At 42.8% G+C, this 22,206-nt stretch overlaps 2 protein-coding genes across 6 annotated transcripts in view; one reads left to right on the top strand and one right to left on the bottom strand.

The window, feature by feature from the left end:
- Nucleotides 1-502: 502 nt before the first annotated feature.
- TMEM213 (transmembrane protein 213) lies at nt 503-5,992 on the top strand. Of its 2 annotated transcripts, none has more exons than XM_009464766.2 (3): nt 503-747; nt 3,342-3,407; nt 5,041-5,992. In XM_009464766.2, the coding sequence occupies exons 1-3, from the start codon at nt 666-668 to the stop codon at nt 5,208-5,210; spliced, it is 318 nt and encodes a 105-aa protein (XP_009463041.2). In that variant the 5' UTR covers nt 503-665; the 3' UTR covers nt 5,211-5,992. The 2 variants fall into 2 exon arrangements, with proteins under 2 accessions (XP_009463041.2, XP_087623686.1); XM_087767560.1 differs by having other exon boundaries at nt 521-747; nt 3,339-3,407.
- Nucleotides 5,993-17,217: 11,225 nt separating this feature from the next.
- KIAA1549 (KIAA1549 ortholog) overlaps nt 17,218-22,206 on the bottom strand; it is a 146,430-nt gene continuing 141,441 nt past the window's right edge. For all 4 annotated transcript variants that reach the window (XM_087767227.1, XM_087767224.1, XM_087767223.1 and 1 more), the window contains one exon: nt 17,218-18,792. In XM_087767227.1, coding sequence (XP_087623353.1) covers nt 18,644-18,792 — 149 coding nt within the window. In that variant the 3' untranslated portion in view covers nt 17,218-18,643. The remainder of the gene's footprint in view (nt 18,793-22,206) is intronic.

Genomic DNA, 22,206 nt, shown 5'->3' with positions numbered 1-22,206 from the left:
CTGTCGGTACCCTACACGAAGCAACTGGTTTCACCCCATTTCTCGGTGGAAACATGCCCATAGCCTGTGTTAACCCAATGGCTACTGTATCAGTGTGACAAAAGACTTTTTTTTTTCTTTTCTTTTTTTTTTAGGCTTCCACACAGCCCTTCCAAAAAAATCATCACTGCTGGGCAGTTGCGGGGGTGGGGGGCAGTCAAGCCAACAAACATGCAAAATCAAAGCCAAACAGGCAAATTCTCTACCCTGATCCTCTCTCTGCTCCTTTCCAACTCTGCTAGACCATCTTCACAGGACCAAAAGGAGACTCAGAAGACAGAAGGTGCCTGGGACCCCGTGGGGAAGGGCTGGCTCTGGAGGCCTTTCCTCCCTCCGGCAGCAGCAGATCCTGGGCAGAAACCTTCAGGCTTGACCTTCAGGGGCCCTCCACCTGCCTCGGCACTGGTATCCACCTCCTGCTGGAGCTGTTTTGGTTGGAGCCCTTCTCTTTCCTCACCCTGTTGTGGCAGGAAAGTTCAAGGTGTCCTGGCAGCAGGAAGCTCCTTTGCTCCACCCTCTGCCCTGCGCACCGACGCTCTGAGCTTATCGAGGATTTGCTGAACCAGAGCTGCTGGCAAAAGCGACCTGATCTGCGCAGCCGCTGGGGTGGGAGCTGGACCCCCAGCATGAAGCACTTCTCTGTCGAACGCTGGGCAGCTTTTGCTGTGCTCTTCTTCACCACCGTGCTCCAGTATTCCTGCTCAACAGGTATTTATCTTCTCTTACGCTCCAGTTTCTGTACCCTGCCTTTTCCCTCTCTCCTATCAATATCTAAATATATTGCCCACTGACAGTAATTTGCTTTTTAAAAACAAGATGGGATCCCTTGTCTCATCTAAAAAGTGTAAAGAGCTGGAATTGATTAATGCTAATGCGAATTACTTGACATGATTGATCACAGCATCTTTCTGAAGAGATGTGCTTGTGCCAGCTATTTACAGATCCACCGAACATGGGACTCAGCTGCAGGTTGCTCCACTGAATGGCAAGGAGAGAGGGGACCACAGTTACTTGGCCTTCACATGGCTGCTGAGGCAAGGGACCATGTGAAATACCACCCAAGAGGCTCCCTGCAGTCTGGTTTAGCTCTTATTAGGTACTTTTTGCAAGAAATCTGCCTTTCATGCCCTCTTAATTGGAGAAGCTGCCCAAAACCAAAATGTAAATGAGACCTATGAGCTGCTCCTTTCCCATCAGGCTACTGCCTGCATTTGTATATCAGCACCAATTGAGACCTGCCAGATGTTTAAAGATGGGTTAGCTTTGACAGCCTGTCCTTTGGGCTGCAAAGTCTATAAACATGAACCAATGCTCGGCACTCTACAGCACTTTCTTCCACAGGTCATACATGGTTTTTAATGATTCTTCCCAGTGCTCCCATGAGGTACTTATTAACCCAGAAAACAAATTATGGGCTTGGCCAAGGTCATTCAGCAAGTCCTAGCAGAGTCAGAAAGAGGAATGGGGCGTACTCAGCCCCTTCCCTGGTGCAGGCTGCCCAGGGACCTGCTCCCAGCATGGCAGCGGCCGTAAGAAAAGCTCTGGTCTCGCTGACGGTCAGTCAGCTCAAAATGAAAAGCTGGACAACAGCAGGTGACCCCAAGGGGGACATCTCCTGTAGGACAACCTCAGTTTATTTGTTGTTACTTGGAAAATACCAAACTCAAAGCAAAGGTTTGGTCAAAGATCTTGTTCTGGTGTGTTTTCTTGAGCTGAAACTAAAGCTGAGCCATTATTTTGAAATCATAAAATCATAGAATCATTTAGGTTGGAAAAGACCTTTAAGATCATCAAGTCCAACTCTTAGGCTAGCACTGCCAAGTTCACCACTAAACCATGTCCCTAAGCACCACATCTACACGTCTTTTCGATACCTCCAGCGATGCGGACTCAACCACTTCCCTGGGCAGCCTGTTCCAGTGCCTGACTACCCTTTTGGTGAAGAAATTTTTCCTCATATCCAACCTAAACCTGCCTTGGCGCAACTTGAGGCCATTTCCTCTTGTTCTGTCGCTTGTTACTTGGGAGAAGAGACTGACCCCCACCTTGCTACAACCTCCTTTCAGGTAGTGGTAGAGAGTGAGAAGGAAAATCTTCAGTGAAATCAAGCTGGAACTGATTTTCTCTTTCTGTCACAGTCCACATTATCAGCTCAGAGTGGTGGTTTGACTGGAAACAGCTCTCTCATAGCCTCTGCTTGGTTTGTGGAACAAGAGCAGGTTGGAGCCCCTCCCTATTCCTGTAGTCTCTCCAGGCTGTGTTTTTCATGTATCTCTGCAGGGGACCGTTTCAGCATGGGATACTTCACCTGGCTGAACTCAAACTGTACTGCTCATAGTGGCACAGGAGGCGATATTGCTTTGACTCCCTTCCTTCTGCAGCAGGGGTCAGGCTGGTGTTAATGCACAGAGAGCACAGCAGCCTGCAGTTGTCCTCGCATCTGATCCTGCAGTGCTGCGAGGTGCATGCTGAAGCTGAGGGGCAAGGTGGGCATTTAGGAGGTCTAAGGAGGCTTTGGCATGTGACACTGTATACAGATTTGGAGGGCTGGAGACCAGCCGCAGCACTGTGCCAGAGCGCAAGTGTGCTTCAGTCCTGGGTAGGAAGCAGGATAAGGAGTGAAAACCTTCTTCATTGAAACCCCTGGCCCCTTCCTCCCTTACTTATTTCTGTATGTTGTATTTTCCAACCTGAGCTGGTTAATGAGCTCGTACTGGCCTGAACTGGAGCCCAGCCAGAACAGTTTCAGACACAGCTGCGCCTGAACTGCAGCAAAGCCAAAGCTTCCCGCTGAGGCTATGGTGGATCTGCTGAGGCTCTGCACGGATGGGCTCAGCCAGACTTCTTCGTACCCCAGAGTCACCAGGATTTTTCTAAGGGCAAAAGGAGGTAGATGTACAGCTCGCTGGCCATGGATCTCCCCATGCCACCGAATGCTTTCTCTTACTTCAGTCCTTGCTTATTCTGCCCCTGTAGCTCAGGAAAGGATGGTGGCTAATTTGAGCTCTGAGTGAATGGTTCACACCAGGGTCATACTCAGACTCAGGTAGAGGCGCAGTGATCCAACTGCTCCTTATGGCTGCTGCTACAGCAGGTCTCTCTAAGCCTGTGTTGACAGTGGTGGGGTGTGAAAGCATACCCTGATGCAGCAGCGTTTAGGAGCAGGAACTTATTTTCTCCAAGTTGTTTCCATCCTACAAACCTCTGGAAGGCCAATGGCTTTCAGATTTTTGTGCTTGATGCCCAGTATTGTTTTTCTAATGTAACTTGCCTTTTCTCCTGTGCTTTCCTTCTGGCAGCAGCTGAAGACGTCTCCAATGTTTCAACAAGCTCCATGCTCACAACTGAGTACGAAGCACCATGTCTTAGTAAGTCTTCATAAGTCGTTACTACCATGATAAAGCCAGGTGATGAGACTACACATGTGACTGAGAGGCTGTCCTGGAAAAGGATTTATCTGTTGTCAAGGCTTCCATTGCAGGAGAAACTCTAGGATGCATTTCTAAGACTCCTCCATTGGCATGCCCAGTATACCTTAGGTACATTCAGATGGACTCATAGCTTTGAACAGACTAATTCATAGCTAATTCGTGTGTCCTAAAGCCCCCTGCCAGACTGAGTGCCTGTACACACAATGTGGACTCCCGGGAGCACCTCTTTCCCCCACCCCACCAGCTCTTCCCCAAACAGCCAGTCCCAGGCAACCTGAGATCCCACCAGTCCTCCAAGAGTCATCCTCCATCCCAAACGTCCAACACCTCCACAGTCCTACACTTCCCAAAATATAGTACGTGTACCAATAGAGGTACGCTACTTCAAAGCGTGATTTGGGTACGGGGGCAGGCATCCCTCCCCCTTCTCTAGGCTCCTACAAAACACGTCTCTCCTGTTGCGAGAAGAGCTGCTCTCTACTGTGCAGTTCTGCGGGCACTGAAGGCCAATGCACAGGAACATGGTCCTGCCCGACACACGTGAATGAGAGCAACTGAGCAGTACCTGCACTTGCCTTTTCCCTGGAATGGTGCAAGAGGCTGGCTGCCCTGCACCAAGCTCGGGATGCATTCACTTTTCACAGCTGACAAGCTTCGTGCACATCAACACGCAATGCATGTAGCTGCAAGGTAGTTTTGGCTGCTGCAGGTCTCCTGGGCGCTGGGTTTTCACGCTCAGCTTCTATTCTGGCTCAAGGGGGTGAGATACCATGGTCCTCCAGGCTCCCTTTGATATTTCCATGTTACCACCCAGGATGCAGACACAGAGCTGGGTGCCTTCACTGTGTCCTTGGTGGAAAAAGTATGGCAGATGCCTTTAAATAACAGCATAAATGAAGCAACTAATGACATGTTCCTTAATTGACTTTAGAGAATCAGACTGATTGAAACAAACAAACAAAAAAAAGATGCAAAAGGTGCAAGAAAAAAATACATGGAATTGTTAAAAATTATTTCATTTTTAAACACGTAAAACAGGGATCCCCCAATGGTGGTGTGTTTTGCAGTTGTTACGCGCAAGTCACAGTTAACAGGCCAGCAGAGAGCAGCCACTGCTTCTACTGCTGGCAGAGGTATTGGGTACCTAAACTACTGGAGATCCTGCTGAAGGTGTCTCTGCTAGAGATCCTCTTACTCTCTCACATGAAGGTTTCTCTGCCCTGGGTTTGTTTTTAATTTTCACTAGCTACTTCTATCATACTCCATTCCTAAAAATGACTAAGGAGATGCTAAGTAAGAGTTTTAAAATATTTCCGTAATGGTGGGCACAGTGGTAAGAGGAGCAGCTCAGGTGTTTGGCCAGACAGGGATGACCGAGTCTTGAAGACATACAGGTGAAAATGAATATTGCCATCCCCCAGGTTAAGAGCCAGGCATAGGGGAAAGATGCCAAGGCAGACTGACAGGCCACAGAGCAGACAGTGAAGTCACTGTCTCATCTGCCTTCTAGCAAAGGAAAACTTTTACGTACTTAGCCTCCCATCAGCTCACTTCATTTCTTCACCACCAGACGCGAACTTCTGCATGCAAGCAGCCACGTGCTGCCCGACGGGCATGGACGATTATGGATGGATTGCAGCAGCCGTCGGCTGGAGCCTCTGGTTTCTGACGCTCATCCTGCTCTGCATGGACAAACTCATGAAACTCCGGCCTGACGAACCCAAGTATTTGGTGGCCTGAAGCGGGGCAAGCCAGCAAGCGGCAGCACCTGGGAGCAGTGAGGTGCACTGACAAAACATGTCAATCGCTTCCTAAGAAACAAAAAAGAAAGGGAACGTACCTTCAGCCAAAAAATGCCAGATCTAAGCAGGGCACATGCTGGGGCTTCGTCCTCCCCGGCAGGTCAGAGCCGCCAGTCAAGGTGTGGAGCAGGCAAGTCCCTGCAAGCCCCCACCTACGTCCCACAGTGCAGAGAAAACCTTCTCCCCGAGCCCTGTCATGCTTGGTGTTTGTGCGCCGCTGGCAGCAATGAGATGCTGAAGGACCAGTTTATAGCACATTTTCTTAAGACAACCCAGTACATAACCTTTGACTTTGAAACAGAAAGTGGACGAATAAAGCTATTTTCTGGAGGATCAATGTTACCAGGTCTGTTACTAAGCCATAGGCCAGGTTACATCAGTAAGCGGATGTAACTCATTGATTCTACCGAGTCCTTTTCAATCACTAACCTGCGGTATTTTAAAGTCTATTAACTGATACCAGTGAAAAATCTATTATAGAAACTTAAGGACTGTTTGGTCTGGCTTGAAATTAAAACTAGTTTTCCCAGTGCATTTTATATGTGAACTGTTTTGTAGGAATCGAACGTTGGTTGTATTTATTCAGCTTGCACCTGCCTGAGTAACTAAGCCAAGCTGAACTGTGGCAAGCAGGCAACCGTGGCAAACCAGCCAATTCATGCACAAAACTGTTCCTATTTATGCAAGATGATAATAAACAATCTTATTGATGGAAAGATTCTCGCTGACTGGTTTATATTGAGAAAGCTTATATTGGCAAGGAATTATCCAACCCAAATTGTTAGAAACATGATTCTAACATGAAATATTCATGCAGGAGGGTTTGCCTCACTGCAGTCAAACAGCCTGGTTTGGTGCAGTTGCAGCACTTTGATTTCTATCCATTATTAAAACAGTAAATGCAGTGTTAAACCCATCTAGACGTACACAGGATTAGCAAACCTGCTAGAGACCAATTGAAATGAAACATAAAAAAATCACTCTTAAACCAAAGAAAACTCTATCGGAGATTTGTATCTATTAAATATCATGAAAGCCTCCCTTCAGCTTATCAATGCATAACTTTTCCAGTTAGAAAAGATACAAATCAGTTTAAGACTCTTCAAATTGATTCTGGCACAACTAGTCACTTCAATCAGGACAACACTGTGCCATTTCAGAGCGATGGGCAGTTGTCCCTTATCAGCTGTCCACCATCAACAGGGAAGGGTACCAGTTAGACACTGAGGAAGAGACATCCTTCCCTATCAATTAGCATCACGACACAGAGAGTCTTCGGGAGTGAAATGCTGAGCAGAGACGCTAGTGCCAGGAAAGAAGGGTTTGAAAGGGAAGGGCTTAATTCTTTTGTGGCTTTCTTACTGTGTGTGTTTTGTTTGGTTGTTTTGGTTTTTGCTTTTTTTTTTTTTTTCTTTTTACATGCAGCATACTACTAGTGGTAAATAATCACAAAATATTGCTCAATTAAGAAAAAAAATCTCAACATTTCAACATACAACAATTAACAAAAGTAATTTTCACAAGACAAATCTCTGTGTTGGACCAGCCAACTACTTCTTTCCACAAAAAAAAACAACCAACCAAACAAACAAAATCCCACCTCATATATGTACAAACTTACAGAAGCAAAGGACTCTACATCTTATTCTTGGTGCTGACTGAAAGAACAGTGGGTTGACAGTTAATAACCACTGCAATCACTGATGGACAACAAATCTTCTAGCTATGTACATCATTTTTTTCCTAATTTATTAGTTTTAATAGTGGAAAATGTGCATTGGCCTGAAAGCAATGTGAAAGATACTGTGAAAAAAATCTCCACATATTGCCTTAGTGTCTACCTTCTGCAGACCTCTTCCTACAGTTCTCCAGTCTTATGGAGATTGTTCTCCTGGTTGGGAACACAGAAGCGCCTGCTGGATACGGCACTGGTTTTCGTCTTTGAGGGGATATGTTTCATAGATTTCACATTTACTTGGCCAGGGCTATGAGTGCATGGATGCAGCCAGTCATGGAAGTAAATCTGTTCCAGTCTGAAGAGCTGTAAGCACATGACACGAGCTCTAAAATGTCCTGTAGCCCAGCACCACACCTGCAAACTAGCTTCATAATAACTGGGCAGTTCTGGGGGGCTTCCTAAAGCCTGCCTTTAAAAGCACAGCTTGTTTGTTTTTCACACTCTCCAAAAGAGTCTACTGTGTGCAGCTGTCTTCCAGGAATGTAGTAGACTTAAACCTCAAGTTTTGCTTCTCACAGCTCTTGTTGATGATTCCCAGCTCAACTGAACTGGGGAAAAAAGGAAAAAACCCATAGTTTTTCATACAATGTAATGCCCCCAAGGATTTTGTATGCCTATGTTAAAGTGTGACACCCAAGTCTCAACAAAATCAGGTATACAAATGGAATATCTTACAGATCATTTCTGCTGTGAAAGGTATACTTTTTCTAGACCAGTGACCTGTAAACCTCTGATCTAATACAACAGTTTTGTTTCCTTACTGCATCACCTGCTTTGACATATGACATTGGCAGGTTTGATCTATAGCCTCTTCTTTTCAAGTCATTTGACTTCCTATGAAGTGGACTGGGTCACTTAGAAAAATGTAGTCCTGTAATGAATTTAATAATAAAACAATGTTCTGGGGTCCCTAAACAAAGTGGCAGTATCCCAAAAGCTCAAAGGCTACCAACTTAAACATCTTATCTGTTCCTATGCAATACAGTACAAAACAATAAAGTATTGTTTTAAAGAGACTCTGAGGCACATGCTATGTGTTCTACTGATTCTAGGCATGGTGGGCAATCACAAGTACAATGCAAAGCAACACACCGTGCAAAAGCCCTAACAGCACTGCCAGTATTTCAGGGGCTTGTCAATAGTTACAGAAAGTGCAGAATAAAAAAGTTGCATCCGAAAGACTTGAGAAGTTGATATGAAGATAAAAAATTAGTATGCAGAAATGGTTTATGCATACTTAATTTACAGTAAATATAATCTAAAGATTATCTGTTGTCTGCTGCTACATTTCCTGGGATATTTTTAGCTAGGGAACACACAGTAGCGCAGCTCGTGGGTTATAATCCCTATTTTAAGACCAGTCAAGTCACCGTAGAGGGCCGTGGTCTGGTTTTGATGCACAAATTAAAGGTGACTCTATAGTACAATGCCTTATAAATGTGGTCCACAAGCAATGTCATAGACTGGTGTAGTCATTTATTATCTCATGTTCCTAATAATATCACTGACGTTATCATACCTCTAATAGTAGATCCCCAACTACTGCAATGATGCCCAAGTCCTGTTGACTTCAAGGGAGAGAGATATATCCAGCACATGCCTTGCCTTGTTGTTTGGGTTTTCTTTTTCATTGTAATTCAGGAAGCCTGTCATTTTTGTTCCCACCTGAAACCTTGGAAGCAAAACAACTCCTGATTTATCAGCGTGCATAAATCACTTCACCTGTGTTAAACTTCAGTGTCCCTTCAGACCGCTACATACAACGTCATGCTGTAGCACTGAGCTGGTTTAGGCTCCGGTGCATCTCAAAGCACGTAAAAATAAGTTGATAGCTCTTATCACCTATTAAGCTGCAAACTACCCTCTCAGAACGATGATGGAAATGTTAAATTCTATATCCTTGGGCCAGAAAGTTCCTCGCTGGAATGAGATGGAAAAGAAACCTATTCCAACTCATATGATTTAGTACAAAGAAAAGCAAAAAATGGTTGAAACCTGGATGGCTGAATAAAATTAAGCGTGACTGAAAAGCACGAGTTTGAACCCTAACATTGCTGATCAAGCCAGAACACTTCTTCATATTTTCTGGACAAAGTTCCTGAATTTCAGGCATTAAAGTATGCAGTGCCTGGAAAGGAAAGAGAGATGCAGATGGCACCTGGGAAAGCTGCTGGTCTACAAGTGTCTTGATAGACAAACAGAGCAGTAGGGAACAAGTAACTGATCAGCACTTCTAATACCGAAACACATTAGTAGCAGCACAGCATTTCAGGGTAACTACTTAATTTGCTTGGAGATAATATCAATCACATCTGACTAGTGATTTTTTACATTCTTAAGACTAAATGGATTGGTACTTGATGCGTGACTCTTCATCTTCTTAGATATCATTGCTCTGGTAATGACTCACATTACTCACTGCCTCTATCCTTGGGGTTTTAGTGAATGAGCTACATATTAAGCAATTGCACTTTACAATGATTACACTTTGCAAAATCACTAGAGGGATGAAAACTGGAAAGCACCAGAGCTTCCTACTTGCATGAAACACACAGAGAAAAGACAAAGGTTAAATTCATAAGAAAAGGTGCTCTGTACTGGGACTTCGTAGGAATTTTGATAAAGCCATTACAAAAACCAGGATTTCAGACAGTTATTGTAATTAATTACAGCCCAAGAACGAAACATAGGTGACTGAGAAGCAACCACCCTCTCTCATTTTACACTCCAGATCCCACTTACTTTATGGTATCAGCGGTACCAGCATCTATTGTGGAATTCAAACCTCGCTTCAGGTTTCTGTCCCAGAATCAAACATGCGCTTTTCAATGCGCTTATTTCCAACTCGTTTCATAATGACCTTCCAGAAACAAACAGGGGGTAAACAATGCAGTACTGTCTCCCAAGTCTCCAAACAGCTGGGAAAAAAAATACAGCTCTGAAAGACACACAGACCTTTCCTGTCCAGTTTGACGGTATGAAATCTAGAGACACGTTCAGTTAATCATTTTGCTCACCTATCAGAAATAATGGTTTATGGGCCTCTATGTCTTGCTGACATAGAACTCCCCCAGAATTGACTTCTCCCTCCAAAAAGAAAGCCTCTCTGCACTCCCAGGGGAAAAGCATCCAGTCTCAGTGAGCAGCAAACGAAGCTCTGTTCCAAACCCCACGCCCTGCTTGCTGGGGCGCCTTTCGCTCTAAGAGCTGAAGAACTAAACTAATTGTGAAAGTTTACCTTTTCTCCCTCTGCCACTACGAGTGGTAAAGTCACATCTTCTATCTGTAAACCTGCCAGACACATATTTTAGGGACAGCGTGAACTAAACACCACTCACGTTGTGTCACTCCCAAATCTCTCCATTTCTCTCTCTCTCCAAAGGTGTCCCCCCTGCCCCCGGTTTGGTTTGCCACTTGGAACCAAAAAGATCGTGGGGCAATTTATAATCTAATTTAGATGAAGATGCCACAGGCCATATAGACCTTTTGCATGCTGTTGCAAGAGCAAGGTGGGATCAAAGGCCCGTGAGTCCAGTTCTGTCTCCCAGCAGCAGGTATTTGGGGAAGCAGATAAAAGCACGCTGCATACAGCAATCCTCCCTTCCCCTCCCCTCCTCTGCCCAGCTCACAGGCGAAATACAGCACCCTTCCGATACAGAACCGAGCTCTCTTGCAGCAGCTCTTCCCCCCAGCATTTTTAAATTAATCCTTTGAGGACTGTAGATAGTTTCATGCAATAATACCTTGCTATGACTTTTTCTTTTCAACTTTTCCCTTGCGATTACAGCCACTCTGGTTTCCCCCCACCCTTCTCTCTCACATTGATCTTATTTTCCATACATTTCACATATTCACTATTGAAAGTTTGTGCACCAACTTAAACACAGTGTGTCACCCTTCAACTATTTAATGAGTGACTTTATTTTTAAAAACAAGCATATAGAAGAAATTTCTCTAATCCCTGAGTCCTACTTAAACTTTCTGCTGCCTCTGTGCTTTTTGGTGGCCATATCTTCCAAACTATTTACCCATTTCAGCTTCACATCTATTATTCCCTAGTTACTCAATACACTAGGTTTCCTCCCTTTATTCCCTGCCCACGGCTGAGCCCAATGTTGGTTGCAACAACCCAAAAGATCTGCCTTGTCCTTTCCTTTTCTTCTCTTTCCAGTGGGGAACTGGAGAGCAAATCGGCCCCCAACTGATATTTCTGTAAGCTCTGCCTCTTTTCTGACGACTTCTCTTCACTAAGTTCTTTTTATTAACACCTTTTCTATCAGTGGCTTTTCCAACCTGTTTAATTTATCTAATCATAAAGAGAAAGCAAGTGGTACAGAGCTATGGTTGGTGAGTCACCGGGAGAACCATAACCACCTTACCTAGCTTGTAGTTTCCAGATCACACGATTAAACACGCAACCAAATTCACCTTTCAGTGTAACCTTCTGGAGCAAAAGTTACGGTACTTCTTCAGGTCCTCTACAGCTCTGTCTCCTTTATCTAAACGGGGGAAGAGAAGGGAGGTATCTGCAGAGCAATCTCCGCTAGGCTGTTTCCCCTTTGCGGCCTTTCAACATACCATATATTTAAACCAGATCAGTCCAACAACATTCGGTTCTAATGTGGCAACACTCTGGGCTCAAATATATGAAGAAATCACCATGCTTTAGCTGAGCTATACTAATGTCTAGTACGGATGCATGATAATGTTAGGTAAGAGACATTAGTTCATCCTTAAAGAGGACTAAATAACACTCATTGGCACTAGCATTGAGTGCCTCTTAACTTGCAAAGCTGCTGGAAACCGTGCTCTTTGCTCCCAGGCAGAAGTGAGGTGATTGGAGGCAATGTTGTGTCAGTGAGGCTGTCTGCTGGACGTGACCAGCAACTTCTCTTAACTTCTTTGCAGTTCTACTCTGCAAAAGCAAGAATGTGGTTTCCAGCGTCCTGGCAAATTTTCTTCCACGTGGCAGTGAAGTACAGGAGGATGCAGCAATAATGTAAATATTTGACTGCACATCTACAAATCCTCTAAATGGGAGATTCCTCACCTTTAATCTTGAATTTTGGAGGTGTTCTTGTTTAAAGCTGCCATCAAGCCCAAAGACAGAAACTATCGTAAGGATCAAACTCATCCATGGCAATGCTTGACAAGAAGCGTTCCATGCAAAATGCAAGGCAACATACCTGAAACCATTTTGTCCAGGATTGCATGGACTAACAAATCCAGTAATTGGTTCATGAGTTTGTGGATGCCCAGATCACCTGTGTTGCATCGAATTTGAACAATTTCATACTTGGCAACTACACTGAAGTACTACTGATAGTAGCTAATCCACAATTCTTTCCCCTGTTTCCTGAAGTCCAAGGATAAAAGCTTCCTCATTTTTTATTATTGCAGTACTTTTTAAATTCCTATTTCTTTAGTCAAGTTTCTTTCAGATCTGCATTTCAGGACCAAAAGAGCGCAGTGCATTGCCAAATATAACACTGCATTAATTTTCCTTGAATATGACGACGTCTTTCCTGAAACACAAACAATATCCAACTACTGCTTTTAAATCACGCACAGCACTAAAATGTTCCAACAGCCTGGACGAGAAAACCAACTTCCGAGAAGCCCTGGGACAGAAATCATAGAAAAGTTTTCATGGGAACATGACAGAGTTCTTAAGAAGTGTGTACAGCAGAATATAATTGGAAATGCAAAACAATCATTTTCATCTTTCAGTCTCTTTTCTACTCTCTTAATTCTCATTTCACTTCGCCTGCTCTCCGTAGGGCAATAAGAGGATTACTGTAAGTGAACCCGAACACCACCATGTCAGGGATCCATGGAGGTTTAGCATTCACTTCAAAAGAATCCTCAGAGCATTTGTTCAAATGTGCCAACATTTTATTGCGATTAAGGCAAGACGTAACAGCCTAAACATAAACTTCCACTTACGGAGTAAGAGCTACTCAAAACTAAACAGCAGTGGCCGTTACAAAGGAAAACACATACTTCAAATGTAAAGGGTATCAAGAAAAAGTAACACGAAAGCAAGACAAAACATTCCAGCTCTACAAACTATGAAGTGCAAAAAAAAAAGTGTATTTTTCTAGTACTAATGTTAACCTTTTTTTTCATCTATCAGTCTTCAGTGGGATTCACAGGACTGCAGCTCTACTCCGGAACAGTCTCTTTAAAAAGGCAGCGCAACTCCACAGGATTGCTGCTTCTCAAGTTTCCTACTTTCAGGGTGAGTAAGCTCACCCTGGGACTTGTATGTCAAAGCTAAGACACATCTTGCCAAGTGCATCCCAAACTGTACTAAAGAATTTGTAGGGTAAATTCTCCTTCCAAAGCGTACATGCGACTAAATGGTTTTCTGTGGAAGTCATGCAGATGCGACCAGGGACAATAACCAGACCAACATTTGGATCTGAACTACCAGTCCTACTGGTATGAGCTGTGGCAAGCTGAGCTTGTTCCACCCTCGCTGAATTAGTGTCACAGATACAGAAGAAAATTTTCACAGTCCTCCTTCTGAGACAAGCTGCATTTCAAGGGGCACTCACTGTAAGAGAGACACCAGACTTTTCAAGCACTCAAGCGCAGTCACACCAAAATACTACGTAACTGCAGGGAACCTTCATCAGCATTGCTGAAAACTTTCATTCCTAATTTCTGCTTCCTCAGTATTTAGGACCTAGAGATATCGGAATACGTGAATGACAGCAGACTGGTGACAGCAGAATACACCCCCAGGGTTTCCCCCGCCATTTTAAAATAAAATATAACAGGAAGAGGGAAAAGATGCCCACCGCAAAAGGGTACCGGATTTTCATTTCCACATTTAAGCATTTTAAAGCTGCTACTTTTCTCTAGGTGCATCTGAACAGTTCTGGAGAAACTCTACAGCCATGGTGAACTGCTTTTGGGAGTCTCACCGACGAGAGATGTTCCTCGCTCGTACAGACCAGCACCGCAAGTGGCGAAGGACTGCACAGAAGAGGGGTTGTGTTACGGAATCAGCTTGAGCGAGGGCAGGGGGAGTCCCCAGGAATTTATCTCTCTTTTTAATGCACTGTCACAGGTGGTCCTGGAGACCTGGTTGCTGTCCTTTGCCTTCTTACAATCAGATGACATCCTTCTTCTTGCAATCCCTTTTCAGTCAGCTTTATGTCCGTATTCAGAAAACACCAAACAGGTGTTGGGTTTTTTTTTTATCCATTTATTTATTCGCTGCTGCAAAAATATGGCCCACAACATGTTCCCACCTCAAAATCACAAATGTTCTTCACCCTGCCACTTCAAAGCTCTTGGCCAAAGTATGGTTTTTTTCAAGGACTGGCACCTGTTAACAAAGAACTGCTAGCTAAGGCATGGAATGGGAAATGCCCATTTCTTCCTTGAGCTGAAAAATTATTAAAGCTGGAGAAGGGGAGAATGTAGCGAGGGTAAGAGTTAAAAAGTGAGTTCAACTGCTGCCATCCACATCACACAACTGGTGACTTCACTCGGGCTCAAATATAGGCTAGCTTGCTTGTATAACCCATCTAATGTGTTTTCAAGCCATGAGTTAACGCACAACAGTGTCAGCTGTTTCGGTTCTTGGGAAGTTATGATCCCCGTCAACAGCCTCTTTTTAAGATAATGCTGTAACCCTGCTGTCAGTGGTCTAATTTAAAGGCACTGGCTTCAGCACGTGGTAGGAACATGCCCTTTGGGGTGATCAATCTATTTATGTGTGTGTACAAAGGTGCACGATAGCGGGGTAGCCAACATCTCGGCAACCACTCCTTTGGGTGCAGAGGTGATATATAGACCTTGTGCGATACTGCTGCTTGCCAACCACTATATATGAAGCCTGTTCCAAACCACTGCAAGTACAGTACATACAAAGGGTCAGTGAAATTCCACTTACTGCTCCAAAGTGCACATATTTAACATTACAAGTCCAGCACTTAAGCAATTTACTCTTCCTAAAAGCAAGTTTTTTTCCTTGAGTCACATGCCCACAGTCACTGACAGGACCATGTGTTACATCCTGGTAGAGAATATTTTATAGTACTGAAGTGTGCCCTGCCTTTCAAATTGAGTGTATGAAAAATAATTGTAAAATTTCACTTAGCTCCAAAGATAATCAAGAAGCAGGCTAGAGGTCAACATTTTGGCCATGGAAAGGAAAAGCAAACCAACCAAGCTAAATGACGTAGCTCTCATCTCGCCAAGTTCTTCTATATGCCAAACCAAACACAGACTAAACACAAATGTCAAGGAAAATTGTGAAGAAAGAGAAGAGCCTGAGGATTTCATGAACCAGATGGTTTAGTCATGGAAATGGATGTAACTGTTGGTAACAGCTTTCTGTGCCTGTACAAACTTCTCATCTAATCAGTGTTTTCAGAAACTGGTATATTCATTAACAGATACTTAAATTCAGGATACTTTAAGTTTCAGGAAAAAAAGGTTTGGGGTTTCCCCCCCCCCCCCCCCCCCCAATAGGGCAATAAAAAAAAATTGGCAAGGCAGCTCAAGCACATGGGGATGCAGAAGCTTACAGATTTTTTTTTTCCTGAATTCCCAAATGGAAACACACATTTTGGCACATGCATTCCACAGAGTACTTTTGTAGCACATGAAAAACCCAGCTTGACCTGTAGCTGCAGAAAGTAAAGTGTGGGTCTCCCTTGTTAAGACCATCCTTGGAACTGATGCCTTATGTGTTACTTTTCTTACTATATGAAGATACAGACTATGCCATACCATTTTTTGTGAACAGTGGATCAGGTCTCCAGCCAGTCTGAGAACATAACTTCCAAGCACAGCTTTCTGACTTCTAATATTTTACTGCCCTTCCCCGTGAACTTGTAAGGTTTTAAAGAGGGATTTTTGCATCAGAAAGTCTCTTTTATTTACCAGTACATATTTGTCCTGTACATGTTCTTCATAACATTTGGGACTGAAAAGAAAAAGGTTACTCTTCCAAATATAAAAAGATGGAATATCATAATAGCATCACCATCACTAGCAAAAATGAATGAGAAATGGCTTAAGTACCTCTAACTTTCGAAACTCTTTATTTCGTATTCCTTCTCAAATAGCCGGAACCAGCAGCCAGACAACAAACTTACTTTGTAGAAGCCCACATTTTCTTGAAATGAAGTCACAGTAACATGTTCATAAGCACTGGCCTCTGACCTCACTGCAGAATTAAGCTGGAGAAGGATGTGGGCTATGAAAGAGATGGTTTTAATGGGAACACTTACGAACAGTCAGTCTTCAGTATTGTCAAAAAGACCAAATAAACATTGCCCGATACATTCTTCATTCTGCAAAACCTGACACTTTGCAGAAGTATTGGCAACATTCATGTTTACAAACTTGGCACAAAATAAATGTTTTTTTTTTTATTTTTATCCTAGAAGTGATTATCACACAAAAAGCTTAAAAAATTCAAAACACAATAACCTGCTGGTACTGCTGTTCACAACCATGCTGGTGTTCTGACTCTATTCAAACCTCAGCCAGTGCCCTTGAGGGCTTTAAGTATTGGCCAGGGAACTGGAAACTAATTTAGACATTTAGACTGCTTCATTACAGTAAGTCCCTCAAAAGAATTTCATACAGCCTTTTGATGATCATGGGTAAACAGAAAAATAACTGAGCCGAGCTTCCTAACAAAGAGGGGAAACATACCACCTTTTTTCCTACATCAGTGAGCAGCCAGTTGCTTTCTAGTTTTGGCTTTGGCAATGAATGGTATTACATACTTCATGAACAATGTACGTAGGGCTCTTCCATGGTGTCCTCCTACCTGTTTTCATTTCAGTCTGAGTTACTCCTGTCACAGTTACTGACCTGTGCACCGGAACCAGGAACAGATTTGGTAGCCAAAGACCACCATACCATACCAGTGTAACTATACCTGTACTTTACCAATGCCATTTCTACCCCAGTAAACGAGGCAAATGCAGCCCTACCCTGATCAACTGCCCAATGATCTCTTTGGCAGACTGCTGTTCTTTAGACTTTTTACGACTACCATCTACTAGTGTTTGAAAACCCACACTGTAGCATCAAATAGTTTTGCTTTTCATTTTTCTAGGGCAAGGCTCCCAAGCCTCCTCACAAACACTGAGCTTACCCTCTATCACTGTGCCAGTTTGTTAGCTTTAGTTCACTCTGATCTGAAAATAAAAACACTCCAACAAATCATGACTCAAGTAAAATTTCCGTATGTATTATGTCAGTTACAGTTATGCAATGGCCAAATATTAGTAAATTCGTAGCTAATATTAAATTAAAACTCTGGAAAAAACAGCGACAAACAGTTCCATGGCACGTACTATTCTTACCATGGGGATAATGCTTACCCTTTGTCCAAAGGGACAGTGGAAACAAGTATAAATATAGAAACTGTCTCAAAACCGCAAATCTAAGCCTATGTTAATGCTCTAAACTGTCACTGACTTTCACTAAAATTATTCCGATCCAAACATAAGCAATGATTCAGAACATCAATTTATAACGTAATGCTGGTGACCCTGTACCAGTCAGGCTGGATTGGTTTCTGTCCACAAAGCAAACTACAAAGTGGCAATATTTTATCACTGGTCTTGCAAGAGCATATAGTACGTAAATACATTTTTTAAAGATACGCATACACATTTCCCCAAATTCAACTGTGGCTGAGTATTCCTCTCCCAGTTTTCAAGAATTTTTAAACAAAATAAATACCAAGCCCTTTCTGTTTGGATGCTTTGCTTTGTTTTTCCAGCCTGAATTAGTCTACAGATACTTTCTTAGTTATACAAGGCCAATGTTTCACTTTGCAAACATTGAAGATGAAGGAACACTTGAAGCTTCAGCACCAGAAGGAAAACGAGGAAGAGTGCAGAGGGTAGCTCCATTTGGAAGCACAGAGCTATAACAATTATTGTTCCAGTTTGTTACAAGTAGCTCATAAACACTTTTATTCTAGAGTGGTCCCATTGTTCCTGACAACCAAAGTGATTCTTATGTGGGATCACACCTTCAACACCTTTGAGCTTATACAGTTTGTAATCTTGCAGAACAGCAACACAAACCAGTTCCCCATAAGCACTGGAGAGATCAGAATACTTGTAATTTCTTGCAAAATGTCATCGCAGTTTATTCAAACCTTCGCCTACTTCCTTAGAAAAAGGAGTCTATCATACTTGGAGTTTATTCCTGTGATTTTTTTTTTGTGGCTGGAGTGTTGACTTCTTGACCTAAGGTTTTATTTATTTCTTAGGCTGAATGAGGGTAGGGAGAGAAGAGGAGCACCGTAATATTAGCAGATTAATTAATATTACTTGTGATGACACTGATGATTTTCCCTGTTTGTCCCCCATCTCTCCTTACTATCCTCATCTGGCTGCCTTTTTCATTTTTTCCAGAGTGTTGTCAACAGAGCTGTGAAAGTTCATTCTTTTGAGAGAACAACGTTGCTGATTTCCTCTAAGTCTTTGCTTCCATAGGAAGCAGATACCTGGCAGATTTGCAAGGGGATGCTAAATCAACTATGGAAGTTCTGCACTGTCGTCTGTTTCTGAGAAAGTCGTAGTAGTTCTTCTCTAATTGCTTTGATAAGAGAGGCTGAAGAGTGACCTGGCTGGAGGTCCTCAGTGGAACTGGTGGTGAAGCAAAGGCCCTGGCCCTGAAGGCTGTTGTGTGGAAGCTGAGCAGGGGGTGCCGAAGGCTGCCTGGCTGAAGTCCTCGGCATCTGGAATACTGGTGAGGAGGAATATTCTTGGTGTCCATGCATATGCGTCTGGAAAAAGGTAGAAAGCATTATTGTACTTTCTGAACAAGCATGATAATCCCAGAAAAGACAAGAACGCAAAAAGGCACAGAACAGAGGGAAAGCAGCATGGAGATGCTTCTATCTGCTGCCACTGTTCTTCTGTTATATGAGTGAGTGATTCCTCTTATGGAGCACAAAACAACACACGTACACAAAATTGCTGGACTGCCTCAAGTTCAGGGATTTTCAAAATCTCTTTGAGCATCCATTAAAAGGTCTGACCCCCTTTCTAATCTATGGCATGTTTAGAAACTGAAGTGGAAGGAGGTGGTAAGAAAACAAACACAGAACCAGCAGTCAACAGAACTGGCTTCTCTTCCCTTGCCTTTCCATCAACTTCCTAAAAGACAACAGGCAAATCACTCTCTTCCCGGCTGTTATTTCTCCATACTATCTATACAGAGATAATACTACTTTAACCTTCCCCTTCTCTGCTTGGCTTGCCTGTTCAGACTGTACACATGTGAGGACCCTGTGACTGACCAGTGCCCAGGAAAACATGGTCAACAGAAGAAGCAGCAGGAGAAAATTATTAAAATTGGAAAGACTGGATTTTTGTATACTCAACAGCTGGTTTACACATCTGAGAAACACTATCCCAGCTTAGGGACAATCATTGTTTCAGGGTAGAAAGGGGTTAATTCTGCATTTGTTCAGTGACATATATTGTCTAACAAAACAAGAGAGAAACGAAACAGAAGCCTGAGTTTATGGGCTTGTCTATCTGGAAAAAAACCTGCTTACAGTAAAACAAAGCATGAATTTACAGTACACTAGGTGACTGCACTGACTCCCAGTATGGACACAAACGAGGGACATTTCAAAAAAATCTAAATTCCAGCTGACATCCCTAAAGCCAGTGTTTCCTCTTGCCTCACACTGCTGAAGGCTGGGAGGCAGCCAGAAGAAAACACTGGACACAAAGGACTTGAACACACCCTGCTGAACGCACAACTGGGAGCAAAGCAGTGTAATCCCCTTTCGAAGGGACTGCGCTGGGGATGAGGAGCAGCTAGCTGCAGCAAGTTCAGATCACAGTTATCACGATTTAGTGAGCACTGTCTTTCTCTGTGGATAAGCCTTAAGTAGTAGCAGAGAGAGCAATCTGATCAGGGAAGAAAGGACAGCAAGGTCAGCTAGAAGAGGATTTGGCGGGGAGGAAGAGGGGAATGAAGGGATTACAAAGCAGAGCCTGGGAAGGATATGGGGGACCTCGAGTGACTGTGGCAGCGGTGTGCAGGGATCACAAAAACGCACGAGAGTATGTTCCTTAACATATCTCATAGTACAACTGAATAAAATCTAAGCCATTTTGTATAAAGTAGAACTAATAATAGATTCTGACTCTCTTGCACAGCTCATGTACAGCACTGATCATTTACACAGTTAATTTGGGGAGAGAGATTAAGTGGAAAAGAGGCTTTAGCAGAAGAATGATAGGTAAAGAAGGTTTTCCAAGTAACATCCTGTCTTACTTCTTATAAAAGGGAGGCGATTTTAGTACCAGAAAGGAATGAATGGGTCTCTTGATTGTTCAGAATTATGCATTTGGCAGTGAAACCTGAAACTAATTCATACCTGCAGTCTAGAGTTAGCAAACCTGACAAGTACTCTGTGGGTTTATAGAAAAGAGATGACACAAAAAAAATATTAAAAGCAAACATTCCTTGACACATGAGTCTTAACAGCAACCTAAATTATGTTCAGGTTACTTTCACATTAAAATGCATTATGTGATTCAGCTCCTATCTCATACTGCACTGAATTAGCACCGTAAGAATGGTTTCTTAAGGGAAGTTAGGAGGAACATCTGATGACCGCAGTGGCTGGTTTTTAACATTAAGGTTATCAAAGTTTTCTTAAGTATCTCAGAAAAAACAGAAGCATGTATTTCTGTGATCTCATATATAACATCAGAATTAAACAGGTCTGGGAACTTTCTAAACCAGATTGGTTTAGAAACCTAACCTATACTAAACTACAACAGCAAAACAAGGAGAGTAAAAAGATTGGAAGTATTTTTGCTGGTTTTTTGTTTGTTTGTTTGTTTTTACTTTTAAATTTCTTTACCAATAGAAATACACATCAATATATTATATATGTAATACATAGATTTATATAGTATCTATAAATTATGTATTTTTCTATAGAAACTTCTGTATAATTAACAGCAGTACAAAATAATTGACAACAATATCTCTATGGAATCTTCCTTCTTAAAGAATGAAGATTTATGAGATCACATTGTGAATTTGTTAATCTCCATTTAATAACTGTGGATCTCTGTGGCCAATTTCAACTGAATTTAATGTATAAATATACACCCCCCCCCATATATGTATGAACAGATATATATTATAAAATTCACAAAAATAGGTAGCTAATTAGACATAACCTGATTTAGGCTATCATTCAATCTGCTTCTCAGTGGCAGAAGGGCCAGGTTAGGCTGTGCTCAGCTGGACCTGTCAGCCAGCAAGTATCTCACAGGGGATAGATAGCTAGGGGACATGAAAGACAACGTGAAGTACGGTGAGGTGGTTTAGGGACACTACGGTGGGCAGCCAGAATATAAAAATAGAGTAAAAGGACAAGGGTGACTTGGGGGAAACACTGGAAACCTGAAGAAGACATGGGAGAACAGTGGAGAGCTATAGGGGATTGTAAATGGATAGGAGGTGATGCCAGGCGGTGGTAGGGATGTACAGATGTGCAAGACACTACATACATCTGTAAGAAACCAGGCTTCATTTGTTCTGCTGCTCAAATGACCACTTGCTCAGTACTGTATTTTGTGCCAGCTAAGGAAATGCTCCAATTATCCTGGTTGCCTAGACCTTCTATATGGAGAATTAAGGTGAATTGATGGTAACCTGCACACTGGCTTTGGGTCAAGAGATGAAAGTGAGAGGTCATATTCCAGCAGAAAAATCAGGTGTTGACTGCAGGAATAATAGATGAGGATACTGCGAGGAAAAGGGTCACTGCAGGAGCACAAATGCAGATCCCTCTCAAGTTTGCCGGTGAGAAGAGCGCTCTAGATCTAATCTTCCTAAACGCAGAGTTTAATTTTAGAAACTTGCTCAGAATGAGGGAACAGTAAGACTGTTTGCAAAGGATCAGTTGAATACTGCACCATAAGGAATGTGACTGTCATTAAGTAAATCCTCCTTTCCAAAAGGAGGAAAGACAAATTTAGAGCTCTGTCCTAGTGAAGGAATCCAAACTCTGAAGGTAATCATTGAACTACTGAAAACTACAAGACTAGGGCTCATCTAATAACATTGGTGGGGGTTTTTTTGTTTGTTTGTGGGGTTTTTTGTGTGTGTTTGTTTGGTGTTTTTTTTTTTTTTTTTTTTTAAATGGGAATCATCCTTTGCA

The sequence above is a fragment of the Nipponia nippon genome, unplaced genomic scaffold (assembly GCF_047370975.1).
Source record: "Nipponia nippon isolate SJK-2023a ecotype South Korea unplaced genomic scaffold, ASM4737097v1 scaffold_3, whole genome shotgun sequence".
Taxonomy (NCBI): Eukaryota; Metazoa; Chordata; class Aves; order Pelecaniformes; family Threskiornithidae; genus Nipponia; species Nipponia nippon.
The sequence above is the reverse complement of the archived record's forward strand: the minus strand, read 5'-3'. Positions and strand labels throughout refer to the sequence as shown.

Bases quoted from the DNA above. Each gene is read 5' to 3' on its own strand.
- TMEM213 (XM_087767560.1), top strand. From the start codon at position 666: ATGAAGCACTTCTCTGTCGAACGCTGGGCAGCTTTTGCTGTGCTCTTC. The intron at 748-3,338 runs GTATTTATCTTC...TCCTTCTGGCAG, and splicing joins CCAGTATTCCTGCTCAACAG to CAGCTGAAGACGTCTCCAAT. The intron at 3,408-5,040 runs GTAAGTCTTCAT...CTTCACCACCAG, and splicing joins GTACGAAGCACCATGTCTTA to ACGCGAACTTCTGCATGCAA.